The sequence below is a fragment of the Cyphomyrmex costatus genome, unplaced genomic scaffold (genome assembly GCF_001594065.2).
Source record: "Cyphomyrmex costatus isolate MS0001 unplaced genomic scaffold, Ccosl1.0 scaffold270, whole genome shotgun sequence".
NCBI lineage: Eukaryota > Metazoa > Arthropoda > Insecta > Hymenoptera > Formicidae > Cyphomyrmex > Cyphomyrmex costatus.
The window spans coordinates 732693-750924 of record NW_017276800.1 but is presented as its reverse complement, the minus strand read 5'-3'; the positions used below and the strand labels follow the sequence as shown (position 1 = coordinate 750924).

The following is an 18232-nucleotide window of genomic DNA, read 5'->3' as shown; positions in this document are numbered from 1 at the left end:
TGAAATCTTGATGGAACACAGAGAAAACAGATATTTTTAATGAACATGGCCGGAGACGCTACCGCGTCTCCTGATAATTTCCGAAAAGATAGGTACAACTACGGATCGTGCAATCAATGAAGCGTAAAAAGTAGTTGAGGTAATCCGACATAGAGTTCATAATACTATATAATTTAATACAGAATTTATAAAAAAAAAAAGCAATATAGCCTATATTATAGAGATAAGATTGACTGAATCTTCGTACAATAATCACTCTTTCTTGTCCTTTTGTGTAACTAAATACAAACATATAAGAGAACACAACAACCAATAAGAAATAGCAATTAAAAACCTATAATGCAGAATCTTCGATGCTTAAATAATTCAATGTAAATTTATCCTACACTATATATGTACATATTTGTAGTCATTTTCATTCTTATTGTTTAAATATACATATGTTGAATTTTCTCAAAAATTATTAATATTTTATGTCGTATGTTTCATACCATATATTAATTAGTAATTCACCATCATACCAAAATCGAACAGTGATCAAGCCAGAGTTTAGAAATAATCATGAGAAAGGAAAATTTAATAGGATTTTATACATTAAATTTTAAGTCATTCACGATGCAATAGAGATGTAAAAATTTCAAGATATAGACAATCTTGACGCACAAAAGAAGATAAGTGTGTCTCTTAAAGCATTTCTCAATTACTAAAAAAGCAAGAATCAAGAGAATATGTTTCTAATAATGCCGATCCACCGTTAGCTAGGCCGTATAATTGGAATTCGCATGGTTCATGCGCTTTGGTTCTTCTCACGAGGCGTGAGTAACATCGCTAAATCATACGCAGTTACGACTGGTCTTTAGAGATAACTCGCAGATAAGGAGAAGCGAAGATCATGCCGTGCGCGACCTGGCTCGCGTGTATCAAAGGACTCCATCTGCCCGGAGCCACAAGCTCGCCGGAGTCCAGCTACGGCGTCAATGTCAACGGCCTAATCATGACTAATGGTTCTTCGTTAGCTGGCTTCTCTCTCTTTTTCTCTCTTTCCCTTCTTTGCCAGACGCATCGATGCTGAACTTCACAACGGTACCGAGATGTACACGTAAGTAGAAACATATATGCGCGTATGAAAACACAACGTACTCGCGTAATACGCTGCTGTAATCGTGCGTGCGAGCGAGAAAAAGTGAAAGAGGTACGGCAAGAAACGAAGAAGGAAATAGATAGATAGATGGATAGAGATATAGATAGATGGAGAGAGAGAGAGAGAGAGAGGGGCGGGGAGGGAGAGAAAAAGATAGATACTTTGTAAAATCGTTATACCTTGTTTTTTCAGCAGTTAGTTTGACTTGTATACGCGTACCTTACCTACAGTGACGCTTATAAGAAGCGAAAGCCGATCCTTATCTCATCATGTTCTCTCTACGCTCGGCGATCCGCGCGATCTGCGGCGGACCGAGGCCGAACAACAGACAAGAACGGAAGAACGTGAACGGGGACCGGGCAGATTTTTGTCCAATTAACATGCACCGCGTTGAGGAATTTTTTGCCGATGTAATCTCCATGTGGCGCGGGCCTATATCTCACGATATTACGATTAATGTAATTTGACGTTGGTATTCCGTACGCAATATCGCTCGAATGCGGGTTCCGTGTATGCTAAATGCCAGTATATATAGGTTCGATTTCTCTCAAAGATTTGCTCACCTCGATTTCATCTAAAGACAGAAACAATCACCGTGAATCCGAGACCAAAATACGTCCGCATAGATTTCGCGCGCGCGATCTCCCTTTTCTCAACCGCATAAAGAGCAAACGTGAATTCCGTTAAGTTCTAGCATTAATTATAAAAAAAAGTTTTAATTGAGGGGTATACGAAGTCGTTAACAGTTACTATCGTCCGTATATCGGAATCTTGAAATAATTTTCAAAATGTATGTTATAGTTGAATGGAAAATGCGACATGTGTCAGTCGTTTTTTCCCCTTTTGAAAAAATTCTTTGTTGGTCGATAAGTATAGAAAGTCAAAATTCTTTAATGTAACAATCATGGGACGTTAGCTAGACTAGAGTCAGCATATCTGGATTCCCAGAAGATCGAATAGTCGCACTGTAGACGATTCGAATGAGGCAGGACGAAGGGCGGAATTGCTTATATAGAGATGGCCGTTCGTGATATAAGATCCAGCGTATCCCGTAGGAAATCCTGGGAACGGATCTATCTTACCCCGAGGGATAGCGTCGTTGCGGAGGAAGAGAAGCGCGCGGGGGAGGAATTCACCTGTCAGCCTGAATTAAAGGATGGCGGGATCGCGCGCGTGTGAGAGACCCAGTCGGCACGATTCCCGCAATTGAAGTGCAGACCGCCTGATTCCCATTTCGAGATTCCACGGAGAGGGTACATTGTCTCGATCTTCATACAAACCGACTCTCCAAACTTAACTTCAGAACACACTTGAAGAAAATTTTTATTTCTTTATACTCCAAAAATAAACAATACAAAGTTTTCAAAGTATTACATTATATCTAACGCGTACCTTAAACATATCATTATTACGTAAAATTATTATAATTTTCCTAAATTTTTCATATATATCTAAATAAACATTTTATATTTATTTAGATATATGATCATTGTACAATTTGAATATTAGTTCTTTACGACATAAAAGGAGGATTTAATGTAGAAAACATTATTAAAGTGATACTCTCGGAATCAAAGATTCCCAGGACCGACTCTTCAGTGCAATCCTCTCGTTTTGGCTTCTTTCGCGCGGGATATGTCGCGACGGGCATTTACGCGGCATCGACCGCGAAACGAGTCGCCTCTTAGAAGTCGCCGTGTAAGAATGAAGAAAGGAGCAAAGAAGAAGACGAAGAAGAAAACGGAGAACGATACCGTCTGAAGACCGTGAAATCCGGATCCACTCTAAGCCCCGTTCAGTCGGCGAAGCGACTCTCGCTTTTCTCTTTCGCTCTCTTCGTCTTCTAGACGCCCAATCCGATAAAAGGTGGATGCACGAGAAGCGAGAAGAGAAGCGCGTGGCGAATCGCCGCAGTGGTTCGTTCGCCTCGCCGGTTCGTTAACCGTCCAATCGCGGCGGTGCCGGTACGAAAGCAGCGAAGATACCGTCGTCGTGTCGTCCACGAAGATGCCACAAAAATCTGACGTGACTCGCTTCAACTGTCCGGCGTCTTGTCCTTGCGTTCCACGCCGAGAGGAACGCAAATACAAAGACAAACACACTTTCTACTTGAAAATAAAATTAAGTAGCATTGAGTATGCACATGTATATTTCTTCTCTATTTTACAATCACAACATTTTAACAGAAATGGAAAAATATTATTTATTTTGTACATAAAGTGTATGAATGGGTGAAAGCACGATCCACAACACGAAAATACAATGCAAAATTTTGTTTGCGAAATCAGCCAATTCGTAAATTATACGTCGAAATAACATAAACGTGCATTGAATTATACATGATTGTATATAATAATTATTAATTAATGTTCTGTTAATTATACGTCACAGAAATTCACGGTGCGTAGTCGTTTACTCTTCCGGTGTAATTCGCTAGCGCTGGTCTATCGGATGTAATTTATTCGAGGTTCCATTGTTTTGTATCCTTTGTTATCAATTGAAAATACCGGGCGCGTTTTATTTGATACTTTGTCAATGCCAGGCCAATTAATGTTATTTTACAAATGCGCTTAATAAGATTAATGATCTATTACAAGCATGAGAGATGTGATTATACAGAAAAGAAAAGAATAACTACATGTATATGTATGTACATACATGCGCTTAAAAAGTACTGATAAATATGTGCGTTGTGTCCCACAATAAACTATTTTATCTGTATTTTTAATTCCCTCTCTCACTCTCTCTCTCTCTCTTTCTCCCTCTCTATAAGATAATCAAAAATAAATGGCGTCGACCCGCCATCAGAGGTCTATAGATATTCGCTAAGATTCTCGCAAGTGCTTTGATACGCGTATATCTGTATATATAGAATCTCGATTTATTAACTAAAACAGGCGTCTAAGGTAGGCTTCCATTACAATACCTTACTGATGAGTCCAGTATTGGAAGCCGGGACGAAACGCCAACATTACGTGATATTCTTCGCAATATATTAGAATTAATAGAATTAAAGATTTTAATGAATCTCAGGCTCGTAGCCCTATTCTCATATTAATAGTTTTATAATCAAAAATATTTCAAAAGCTGTTGGCATGATAAAAAAATATATATCACTGAAAATAGCTTTCTACAATGATACAATTGTGAAAAATATAGTTTTTCAAACAAAATAACAGCCACGTTATTGATTTCTTGACGAGAATGTTATTTCCTATGGTTAAAAGATAGCGCGTTTATTGAGATCATAATCTTGTGTTGTCCGCTGAAGCGAGCCAACGCCCGATGCCGTAATAGATCGATTATATCAAAGTGTCACCCCTATACCAACTGTGTAGCCTCTTCGATCGCAAGAATAGAATGAACGTAATTCCCCCGCCAGCTACATCATCGCATCTGCAGATCTTACCGACTCATTCGCCGCGACCACCAAGAAAGTGCTTAATGTAATGTGAATAATATAAAGCGCCGGCCGTTACAATCATCTCCCAGCGCCTGACCCCGTGCAGTGCGTAGGCAGCAGAGAAAGATAAAGGCCTAGGGTAGAAAAGAGAAGGGAAGATAAACAGAGTCGGAATGTACGAAGGCACATCAAATATTGATGCCACTTCGGCCTACTATGCGCTGTAAGCACAGGTACGCTTTGATACGCAACCTACGCACGCATACGCCTGATCGCTGCCCCAACCTATAACCACGATAGGGTCTTTAAAGCTGCATTCTATAGCTAGATGTCCAGCACTCTCCTTAATGGGGTGCCACCGATATCCTCCACTTTCGTTCAACACACATGCGCGAACATCCCAGTATACAGACGAATATAAACACACATTCACAGACATTCAACAGACAGATCGCGAAGATTCTAAACCCAATCCTCTATGTATACCTCGCACTCCGTTTCTCATCTTGGTACTTTGAAAGCGTTACCTAGACTCCTAGAAGGAATTTAGAGGTCTACCGGGAATCGCGCGCGAGTAACGCACCTTAATGGGATTGGCGTTCGTGGAACGATCATTAACGACGACGGGCAAGCATGCGGATCTAAAGAGAGAGCAAGAGCAGCGTTTTGTCCTTGGTTTCCGCCATATCCTGATGCACGAAGAACAACCATGCCATAAATCCGCTATGGTGCCTCCTGGGATGTTTGCCGACCCCAGCGCTTTCGAAGTTGCGATAATTGCAGACAGTTAACCGATTATCCAAAGACGATCTTACCAGATGTAGTTGAATGATGATAATGGGGTATCGCGCGACATCGATCGTGCATCACGATAGCTTGTAATAATGAACGCTTATATAGCTGAAAAGTACACGTTTTCGTCAAGATTTCCTCGTCGATGATCAACGCCTGCAGCGCGAGAAAATCGCTGTTACATAAATACATCCCGTGTGCGTCTTACCCATACAAAAGACTGATAATAAGTGGCAAACATAATCTACTGCTATACTTGATATTTGTGATTAGATTAATCAAGACTGTTACGGACGTCACGTCGCTCTGCGCTCTCGTAATTCATCCTAGTATTGCCGAGAAATATAATGCGTACTATGTTTCACGGTAACGAATGCAATAAAATTATCTTTAACTCGAAGAAACGACCGTGTGATCAGAGAAGAGAGAAATAAATGGCCCGGATGACTGATAGTGCCGAGCTGCGAAATCAGTACGGCAGTTCCAAAACGAAAGCAACTGGGAATTAGCGATGTCTCTGCATCAAAGTTAAGCCTACACGGTCGGTTGGGACGGACGTGAGATTACGTCGAGCGACAAGTAGAACCAGAAAGGCTAATGAGTGGCCGAGTTAATACCAGGCTCAGTGCCGTGCCTGCTGTCGCGTGTATGTAGATAGATATACATACACATATGCGTATGCCCGCGCGCACACACACACACACACACACACACACACACACATATACATACGCATATGGGTACGAATACGTACACGAGAGCACGACTTTCTCTCCCCTTTCTCTGTCCGCTCGACGACGGGATCTACGCGTACTGGCCCTCGGTTTAAACCTATGAATGCATATTCAAGATACGAATGTTTTAAATCCAGGCAGGATTATTCGCCGACGCGTAGGTATGCTTCTGGCTTGGAGAACGGGAGAGAGACAGAGGCGAGCTCGCCCGAGTGTATAAAGACGGGCTGTTTTATTATTTTTCATATCGACAAGAGAGGAAGAGAGGAAAAAAGCGGAGAGTAGGACGAGAGAACAACGGACGAGAGGGATGGAATGGCGCGGGAGAAGGTGGGGAGGGGTGAGGGATTAACGGCGATAAATTTCGCAAAAATAGGGGCTTACGCTGTCGCGGGGCGACAGTCTAATCCCAGTTCCGCACACTATCCCCCTTACGTAGAGATGGGGGTACGACTCGACGTAGGATCGTCGCACGAGAAGCGACGCGCTGCTGGTGGTGATTCCAGCAGAGGTTCCCGCTTGTACTTTTTGCAATTATCTTCCTAGCACTCAAAATTCTTTATCTTTTTTGAAGGAATGCTGTTTTTTTTTCTCTTTTACTTTGAATAAAAAAAAGCTCGCGAGTTGAAAAAATTCGACTTAATGCTAGAATCGCAGCGATTTGGCTCCCTAGAATCACGTATGGATCTCTTATGACATCCGTATTACTTTTTTATGATTTTTGAATAGGTGAGCATGTTGAGTTACCAAATGATATACGCGCTCTCTTATTAATACTAAATTACTATAATTTCAAAATCTACGCGTACGGCCATAGTCAACGTCCACAAAATCAATTAGAAAAAAAATGATCGAGTGAGTCAAAAAATGGCGCAGTCATGGCATTAATAATGAAGAAAGACACGGCGATAATCCGCAAACCTTCTGGTATAATGGTGTTAAGATTGATAACAGTAAATTAAAAACATTGTACAAACACGCGCATAATGAAATGTTTTTCAATCACACTTAAGAAGAAAGTCTACTTTATATTAAGATTTCATCGCAAAACTTGCTTAAGTCGCTCAGGCGGCTCGCAAAGTCGAAAGAAAACACATCTGTTGCAATTCTGTTCGTAATCTCGCGAGTGGGTAGAGAGTACATCAAAGTGCATCGAAGGAAAGAAAGAGTTTTGGCTTTCGACTCGACAAAACGTACACAACAATAGCTGCGTATCAACATAATTACAGTTTGCCTTGGTTGCGCGATGCGCGCGCCCGACGAAAGCCATAAGTATTATATTCAAATGCGAGGCAAGGCGGCGCCAGTAAGCAAAGTAAAACTTGCAAAGGCAAAAGGGGTTGCCGTGCCCCACGGCCGAATGGCGGAGGTTGAAGGTTGTAAGTTCATCGGAGAGATGCAAAGGAGAATTGAAGGACGAGCGAAAGGACGCTGAAATGTCGCTTCGAGCTAGCTGTCTGGCGAGTCCCAGGAGAGGAAATTACGTCGTCTGGCTTGACCCCTCCACCACTTTCGCAACGTTTCCATTTGACTCAAAGAGAGGCAAAACGAAGAAAGACGAAGAGTTTGGAAACCACATACACAGTATTGAGATACCATTCATTACTGACTGAGATTCCATTTGACTGTTTAAATATGTTGTGAACAATGTAACATTCGTTAATACAATTATTTTTTGATGGCTGCGTCACGTTGCACATATAATACGCATAAGATATCGTTTTTGTCGCAGAGTGTTAAACAGAGATAACATGCGATGACCTCATGTGCATTATGCGTACAATGGAACGCACCTAAATGACAATTTTTATACAAATTTCATTTTTGGTATAACATTTTATGTACATAACATATCAAAAGCATATCCGTGGCTTTTATTCATAAATATTTTGTACACTCCTTATGACGTCTAAAAGATCTCGTAATAACGTATGTAGCTTAACATAAATGTAAATAACAAAGAATTTCCACGGACATGTGAAATGGTTATACATCGTAAGAAAGACGAATCGTCGAGCGTGAGAATCCTTTTGTAGGCACGTCGTAAGATCAAGAAACACAGACAGAATAAAAGACGTCTGTAGGGGAAAAAAAGGCAACAGTGAGCGAAAGAACGGACGATACAAGAGGACGATACCAAGGCACGCATTGACTTCCCGAAGAAGAAACGAAGGCTCAAGGATTTGTTCAAGCGGAAAACTGCCGGTCGATGTATGCAAACGTCTCCTCCATGTCCTTCGGAGCCGATAGGGTGACAACGGGCGTACCGTGTCGCCTCCAAGAGCCGATTTTCGCATCGCGAAAGAATTGTCCGATTGCGTAACGCGCGTTCGTCTCTCTTTCGTAGGAGACATTGCAAAACAAAGCAAAGCGGAAGCAAAATGCGGAAAAGGATGAGTCAGTCAATCTTCTGGACCTTGACCCGTGATATGTCAAGGACGAGTGGTAGTACCCGAAGCAGGTGGATAATAGTCGGTCCAGGGGTGCCAAGGGGACAATAGATGTCAGCCGGCACGCAGCGGGACCGAGATAGCAGATCTAAGTGGGCCATGCCGCGCTACGGTTATGGCAGCATAAAACGCTCCGATAGTACCGGAGGGGGCGGCGCGGCGCGGCGGCGCGCGAGCAGCCGCGCAACGGGTCGTGCGGTAGTCAAGTTGAGTGTCGGAGAGAGAGCCCCTTTACGGCCAAAAAAACTGCCGCTATGATTGTCTATGCAAATTGTTTAAGATATCCGGGGTGAAGGCAGTTCCGCATCTTTTGCGGTCACCGTTTCGCGAAAACCGGCACGTCGGAGACTACTTTTGACAGTGGCGCTCAACTGTGATCTTACGCCTGCGATATCTAACATTTCCACACACACACACCTACGTGTTATATTTTAATCGAGAATACAATATTCTCGAATAAAGTACTTGTAACTTTTATATAATATTTAATGACGCGCGACAATGTTTTATCTGGCAAAAATAATTTATAATCGCACAACGTCGGCTATTTCTTTGGCAGACGAACGTATATAGAAATAAGATCCGTACGAGCTACCTACTAGCTTTATCGCGCCATAAAGTATTAAACATACATCCTATGTTGCATCATATCTTGATGGCGATATGGATGAATTAAAGATCGTATCAAGATATATTGCTGTGCCGGCGTGCGAGCAGCAAATGAAGCGCGTTTCATTATCGATCTCGATGGAAAGATGCTAACGTTTCAGTCTGTAGGACTCTACCGCATGCAGGTAATGGCATTGCTGGTTTGTGGTTTGCAACACGCTGGCCTTACCTATCTTAGATAGCTTATTGATTGCCTCGACTGCACTCCGTTCTTCCATTACGACAATATAGAAACCGCAAAGACAATATGCATCTGTTCTTGTATGCTAGGTACACTTTGGAAATTTATTTGCACTTTGATAATTCGCATTTTCTAAATTTAACTTTCTGTTCACTTTTTGAGAGATATTACTACAACTTCAATAATATACTTAATTACATAACCGACATTTTATTGTACAAAAGTATTATCCGTCATGAATTTCATATTTTATTCTGCCACCCCTATGTAATATAATTATATATAATCCTGAATTTAAATAATTTTTCAATATGTGTATATATATATTTTTTTTAAAGAGTGCAATATATACATATAATATATATTCATTATTTTAAAATTGAAGATTAGTTGCTATTATTTTCGATTTCATATAAAAGTATTTAATTAATTATTGTTTAAGAAAAACGACTGTAGGCATTTAATAAAACAAAGGCTGCGTTTATTTTTCACGCTTACGCGCTGTAAGCTTCATTCTATCTTTTTTCTGCAAGTACCGAGCAATAATGATAGGATGAAGCTTCCGCAGCGCGTGAGCGTGAAAAACAAACGCAGCCAAAGTGCATAAAGTGAACTGGCAAATATAATTTCATAGAATGTTTTTATTGATATAAGAATATTATGACGATGTACGAATAAAGTACTATGGTCGACAAGCTAAAGGATAGTGGAAATGACAACAAAGACAGTAAAATAGTGGGTAAAACGAACATGGAAAGTTGAAAAGAAACGACCAAGTAGAAGAAACAAAGTCGCAAGAAACTGCAAACTAGATGGATATGTACTCCCAAGTAAATTAAAATGAATTATATATACACAGAATTCTATAATGCCTTCGATCTTATTTCTCCTTTTTATTTTTCCATTCTATCTTCGCATTCTCCAATTTACTTGCGACGTTTATATCTGCTAACTATTATAATATTTATCACGCTAGATTCAATGTATAAAAATAAAAATTTTACAATATTTAAAAATCAATAAACAATTCTATTCACAGATAAATAAAAAAAGGATAAAAAAATTCTTGTCATATATATATAAAACATGGTTACTAAATAAATAACGTAAAATTAATTGATATTATTTTTATATAATAATTTATTAAAATGACATTGAAATTGTTATGTATAATATTAAAAGTAATTACACTGATATAGATATATATATATATATTCTTTTTTTAAGTTTAATTATTTTTAATGTGTGTGTGTGTATGACATACTCTATACATTGTCTGTAATTTTAATTTCAAATTAACCTAATAAAAATTCAATTTCTTTCAAAAGCAACAAGACATTATAAATTCTACATGCAGAAATGTATCATATAACATCGAAAGTATACGTGAGAAGGGACGATGAGAGAAGAAGTACTAGGTCGGTAGCCACAATTCTGGAAAGCCCAACTCCTCCGCCCGAGGAAGGTCGGGACACGGAGTCGACCATGATGTATGCTCCTCTTCCGTCTAATTAAACTTAGGAAGGGTCGCAGAGTTGGTTGGTGCGCCGGTTGTACGGACGGACGTATGTACGGTCGGACTGACAGCGAGGGGAGGTCGGCGGATGGCTTTCAAAATGACAACCGGAGAGAGCAAGGGCTGCGAGAGAGAGAGAGAGAGAGAGAGAGAGAGAGAGAGAGAGAGAGAGAGAGAGAGAGCGCATCGAATGGACTCTACAAAGTGAGAGAAAGACAGGAGAAAGATTCGTGTCTCCTTGCGACGCATGAAACGGGTACTTATAACGAGAGTGGGATCACCATCGACTTCCTCTCAGGAGACTCGATGCACTTAACTTCTATTACATTATTCATACACGGCGATAAACAATTCGCTGAAAAAAGAAAACGACAACACGGACGTTCGTGCCGTACGAAACTTTTATCGAGCATTGGCAAGCGTCGCGATTTTCGAAAATATCGCCGAGTCAGCGTAACGCAGCAAAACGCGCAGCAAGCTCGTGTGGGGATCCGCGCCAACGAATACATAAACTTGCTTTTAGGAAATTCCATTAATCTCCAGTTGCACTCCGGCGCCATATACGCGAAGTCCGTTTTGCGCGATACTATTCTCTTCTTTCTTATACGTTATAGAACAATAACAAACTATGATAGTCTCTCTCTTTTATCGAAAGTATATCGTGACAATGGTTGATATAAAGCCTATTCTACAATTGCGTAAGCATAGTTGTAAATAGTTATAGTTGTAAGAAATCATAGTTGAATATTCTTAATATTTAGCTGTAATTGTGTGATGAATCGTTAGAACTAAAACCGTAACTGCACTTACGTAATTTTGTAGAATAAACTCATAATTTAAAGATCCAATTTTTCATGCCGCTTACGTTCATTAAAATCGATCTGTATAAATTATGTGAGTCAAAATAAATTTATTTTTATAGAGTATGAATATTCTTATTTAATTTTCTTAGCAAATTATAAGTTTTTACTTCCTCGTCCAAGTTGTTTAGTTGACTAATAATTGCTAACGCACTCATGCGTGTATAAATATGTACCTAGATATCCTAAATTGATGCGTAGATATACTAAATCGATAATAAAAAAATATTTTATTAAATATATATAATGTTTTAAAATAAACAATACTTAATATTAAATTAATTTCTTCGATATTGTAGATAATCCAAATTAGAGAAACAATTATGCTGAATGAATTATATAATTCTTTTTAATCAAAAATCCGTACCTTATATAAAATATTTATCACTGTATTTAAACATAGTCACATGTCCTTATTCGTTTCTCTCAAATTCCAATTCACTTAATTAAGGTATGCATAGATGAGAGATCGCCATCTAATATCATATATTGCCATTCTATCCTTCTTTGTTTGCAACATTCGTATTTTGCTGTATAATTATAGTATCAAAATTATACCGCAAAAATCATTATAATTTCCTACGTCTTTTTCTAATACAGCCAATCTCCTTTACAATTTCATTTTGATATTTATCTTTCTTCATTTCGTTTTCTTGCCACACCTTTCTATCATGTTTTAACTTATCACGTTTTAACGCAATACTCGCCAAGCTATTCGGTATTCGGTTTTCCATTGAACTTATTTCCCTCTGTCGGTCCTTCTCCATCTATCTAAACTATGTGTATACCTACATAAACTATGTCTATTCAACCGCAGTGCGCTCGGCTGCTTCCCATCTACCGTGTCAATGCAGACTAGCTGTTACGAAACGGGATAGACCATTGGCGCGCCACAACAAATTCCTTGGCGCGAGATGTCGCGATTCCGAATGTTTAACCAGCTAGGTTAAATGACGGCAGCCGAAGGCTAAACACGACCTAGAATTCCCGGCGATGCTTCTAGTATACGATGAAAACGGAATGAGCGACGATCGGCATATTCGCGTTGGACACAATGGATTTATGGTGGATACCTTCGACTTGCTTCAACTAGTAAACATCGTCGAAAAACTTCGTAATGTGCCATAATTTTCCGGTTATCGAATTGTTAGTTTATGGTTGATATTGTGATGATGTGAGGAGCAGACGCATTTCAAAATGAGTTTTGTACAAAATTTATAATTTTCCGAAAACCACAGAAAGAAAGCTACAAGAAAACTGCGCGCCTTACAGAAAACAACAAATAGCTGTTAAAAAAATATTAAACAAATATATTTTTGTTAAAATACATTTCTAGTTAAAGAACATAATGCATATTATGTCTTCAAATGTCAAGATTTTTTTCAGCACTCAGAAATAAATTGATAGTGTAGAAATGCTTTCAGAACATCGTAGAGTAGTTCAAAATATCTCAACATTGAACACTATGCAATCTTTAACTCGAAATAAAATTTCGGATAGAATACATTTTGGAAGTCTGCTTCTCATATAGTATATATTTAAATTCATGCCAAAATTATAAAATGGACCATCAACTCTTCTCGAGATTGTCACGATAAGCGCATCGCCGATGCGGAAAAAAGTACAAGAGATTAGAACATTAAACAGGGAAATCGCGAGATCATAATTCATTCGGTAAAAAAAAGATGAAATGTCGGAAGGAGCGCTTAAAGACCTTGGCACTCGAGTAAATACACGAGTTCGTGTTCGTGCCAGTTACTCTTTTAAGATGTAATATGTATCCAGTGCATCCCTCCCTCCCGAATGAATTCCGAGATGCAATATAGTCGCTTAATCGCTCGTAATAACGCCGAGACGAATGCGGCGCTTCTCGAGACTATCGCGAAAAACTTCAGGAATTTCTAGCGGAGATGGCACCGTATAATCGCTCACGGACGAATTTCATATGTCCTTAGAGAGAGACACGGTATGTTCCATCATTAACAAAACGTATTTCTATTTTTTATAAAAATTCAATAAATGTGTGAACGGAGGAAAAAACACGAATTTGTATTTTGTTATATTTTATTCCGCGAATTTTAATTGCGCAATTGATGATACTATCGTGTCTGATATGATAAATAATTTAATGTTAAAACAAAGATGTAGTTGTATTGGTAAACGTGTATGAGTATTTAAAACACGTCGGGAATTAGCGCATATATCGAGTAAATTCTCTGTACCCCCAACACACATCGAAACAAACTTTGAATGAATCGACAGACATCGAAACTCAGTCGTCGAGGGATGGCACATCGAGTCCCGATGCATCGTCGGTTTACATTAAAATCCTTTTAACTTGGGCGCTGTATATGAGGTCGTTAACATTCGCGAAAGCTCTCGACGACGCGATTAACCAAGGAGCAAGAGGAGCGTCGACCGCGGGTTCGTCTTTCTACGAGCGAGTGCGGTATCGTCATCCTACAAACAGCGTATATGCATTAAACCATGAACCCACTATCCCCGACGTCATATCCAATACACGTTGTTAGGGGGTTGCTGAAGCCGCGATACAGTACAGGGAAACGGGGAGTGAGGACGGGGGAGGACGGTAGGTGGCTGCAGGGTGATTTCGAGGGTAGCTGCCAACCTCCCCCAGTGCGGTAATGGCATTAACCGAGCTGCAATATGATTACCGCTCTCGCAAGGTAACCTGATCACACCCGAAATCTATGGGGTGTCCGGAATACACGCGCGAGCGAGCGAGCAAGCGAGAGAGAGAGAGAAACTTGTGCAGTGAGGAACAATGTATTGCTCTTGGAATAGCCGTGCAACGTTACGCAATTGCGGCAGTTGCAGCCGATGCCGAGGTTCGGCTAGCGTTCTCCCCCTTAATCGCGTTGCGCTTTTTGCGGCTCAGATTACCCGTGAATCATTAGATACTCGGGCCCCAGTAGAATCGAAAGCCACCATCGTGCTACGGATCGTTCCTTATCTCAGCATTACGAGATTAGTCTCCAGTCGTTTCTCCTCCAACTCTTGTTTTATTTATCCTTTTTCGTTCGATACATATATTTTTTTATTAATTGTCCGCAGAAATTGATGAATGACAAAATATTAAGAAATAAAACTTTCTCGAAATTGTGATTAGAATCTCAAGAAATTTGATTAGAATCAATGTACGATTCGTAAGATATAAACATACTATCACAAAAAAATTAAGCAACACGTACATTTCAACAGCAAAAAGTTCTATACTAGTCAATGATGGAAAACTATACATACAAGACCTATAAATCGCTATTGATAATAAAAGCAATTTTTGGATGCAATAAATGCATAGAAAATATTTGCATTGAAATAAAACGCAATTTCAAAATATTTTGAGGAACGTAATATTTTTTTCTCTTACTTAAATAAAAAAAAAAAAACATACGTATAAAGATATGTTCGCGAATAAAAGCAATGAATAATATAGGTACTCTGTTTCTGTGATGGCAAAAATACATCGCTTAATATCTTTCGAAAACAGAAAACATTGCGATCAACCGTGCTATGTGATAAAGAAAGTACTTACCGTGAGATGTTGAAAGAGCCACGCCCTGAGGATGTTCGTCGCAACCTTAGGAAAGATACCTCGTTTCTTTTGGTTTTTCTTTCCTGACGAATCGTCATCTTCCTCGCCCGTACCCTCACCGCTACCGATACTCGCGTTACTCGCGTCACCTGCAACAGTAAGAAGAGAGCAAAGGTCATCACGTCCCGCCTCAATAATTAATGCGAATTGATTTCATATCTATTTGTCGATGAGAGTCAAATGTATTCTCACGTATTTCTGAAATCATAATACAGCTTATTGATAATAACATTACGTATACATTACATCAATTTTCTCGATTGTTAGAAATATATAGTAAATAAAAAGAAATCAATTTGAGTTTACGATTAAATTGTGAGATACCTCGCACCATCGAAGTAAAATTCCCGACGTGTTTAAACTGCGCTCCGATTTTCGGTTCATACCCTGGTGGGCGATAACTACCTCGACCCTAGGGCTGGTTCCCATGCATACAAACACCATTAAGCCACCCGCAATCACCCGGCCCCCTTCAACCCGGAGAAAGCTCGTATACACGCTTCGTACTCGGCTCAACCACGTACCCCTGTGCTCCTTCTTCACCCCATTTCGCCTCTTCTCCATCCGTGTGCATTAATTCTCCGTCATTTATCAATCTTAGCTTTTTAATTGCACAGTCACTGGGGACTCAAAACGCGGGACAGTAATGAGAGGTATTAAGACGCTGTTGGTTATGCTTTTCAGAAGCTCTAATATCATATTTCCATATTATCAAATGTAATACGAGTTATTCGTTATATTGTACATCGCGTATAAGGAGAGACCTGCATATATTTTTATTTATACTACTATTATTATAGAACACGTTTTTATAATATATGTATATTGATATTTAATATACTTCGATAGACTCCAAAAAAATTGGAGATAATCGCAAATTTTTATCTCGCAAAATGCAATATTAATGATTATGGAATAAAATGCAATTTCGTTGGAATTCTCATGATATTCCAGCGAATCAATCTCCCAGACGAATTTGAGCGCCGGAAGTTCGAGGTTCCCTTTATTCTTTCTCTTCGCAATCAGCCAGAAAGGAGAGCAGAAAAGGCTACTTACGCCAGCGGATTATAAATGACCGAGCCTTATCGTAATGCCCAAGGCCCCGATTCCCAAGGTTCTATCGTAACAGAGAGATCAGGGTGAGCCTGGCGCTCCCAGGGGGTTCACGATGACAGGTCGCCCAGGGGCGCTGCCAACTCACCCCTCTCGTTTGCCGAAGAACGGTCTCGTGCCCAAGATTAACTTTGAATTCGTCGAGCGGACCGTCATCGGACAAGGGGAGGCAAAGGACAAGAGGCAGGCAGGCAAGCAAAACGAAAAATTTGTCTGTCGTAAGAGTGGACGGATCGGAACGACGGGAGATCGATGGAAATTGGTGCCACGTACGACGTATTCTCGCGTGTGCCGCTTTCTTCAAACGTTCCAAGGGAAAGAAAACGAGAAAAGCTTAGCTCTTAACTCTGCGATTTGGCGCAATAGATATTTATCTTATCGCGATTTATACCGATAAGCTCTACAAATTCTATCAAATGCAATTTTCCAGAGAAATTGTAATGAAATCACAACAATTGTGATGAAATTTTAATGTTGTGTAAAAAATGTATATTTACAATCTGTCATTATCAAAAAGAAAACGCACCATATGGAGTATAAGATCTTAAAACTTAATAATGAAACAAACTTTCTAATTCACTGACGTTAAGATGATATTTTTTTCTCATTGACCAAGTTTGTTTTCCATCCGGGACATAAGATCCATTGCCAGTGGTCATTGCGTGTATAACAAAAACGATGTTAGACGTTCCCTCTTCGACTCAGAAGCCCGTTAATGGCGTGTCCGTAAAGTCGAATAGGGCGGCCTGCGAGCTCATAGAACCAGTGGGTGGCTATAGTGAAATAACGGAATGGCTAACGGGAACGTCCCTCTGATTGCAGTTAATTTACTCGCTGAATCGGGTTAATGTAGCGTACCGGTCGTACCGCGCGCCGTACCGTGTGGCACCGTACGACGACGACCTATCGGTATCCTGGCGAAAGAAAATCATCTCATTCGTCAGAGTATCGTTCATCGGCTTCACAATTTAAACTGAATACGTTTTAATTGCACAATAATTTCTAGCACGTTTAATTTTATAGTGACAAGTACATATAATCTTAATACGGTCAATCGAATTCTATCTTGAAAAAATCAAATGATAAAAAGAGAGAAATGAAAAATTACTTCAAAATATCTATAATTGAACTAAATTCCACATATATGAAATGTGTAAAAATATTGAAATTTATCGCCAGTGCACAAGAGATGTTTGTAAATCGCAAAATATTAAGTTATGATTGCGATAATTCATTCATCAAAACGTATAACGCGTATTTTCCATGACAGGTCGTTAAAATCTTATTTGACTTTAGATACTCTCTGATGCATTGATGTACATATGTAATCCAGTTGCACTGGTATTTCACGCGCGATCATCCGCCCACAAGCTGTCATCGATAATGTAATGTCGTTTCTCGTCGTTGCAATCGAGCGCACGTCATGAGATCAAGATCGTGATCGAGTATCCATAGTTTTGTAGTTACAAGTTTATTTATGAACTTTGTGTAAATAGAAATCTATAGCAGTATCCTTATTTTTAATAAGAGTTCAAACATTTAAATACTTCATTATAATTGGAATACATTTTTTTCCATCTAATAGCTCCGCGAAATTAATAGAATTTATGCTCCATTACTTTGCACTTTGCAACGAGAAGTTATGATTTTCAATCGTCATCATAGTTATTTATTAAGAAAGATAATTATTCATATATAATGTATAGCGGCCACCGCTACACACATCTGCACATACAACCAATCGTATATTAATAAAT

At 39.4% G+C, this 18232-nt stretch overlaps 1 protein-coding gene across 1 annotated transcript in view; it reads right to left on the bottom strand.

Annotated features, from left to right (window-relative positions):
* hth (Meis homeobox homothorax) overlaps positions 1–18232 on the bottom strand; it is a 369578-nt gene that overhangs the window by 131447 nt on the left and 219899 nt on the right. Inside the window, exon 11 of the mRNA XM_018540853.1 lies at positions 15303–15451. Coding sequence (XP_018396355.1) covers positions 15303–15451 — 149 coding nt within the window. The remainder of the gene's footprint in view (positions 1–15302; positions 15452–18232) is intronic.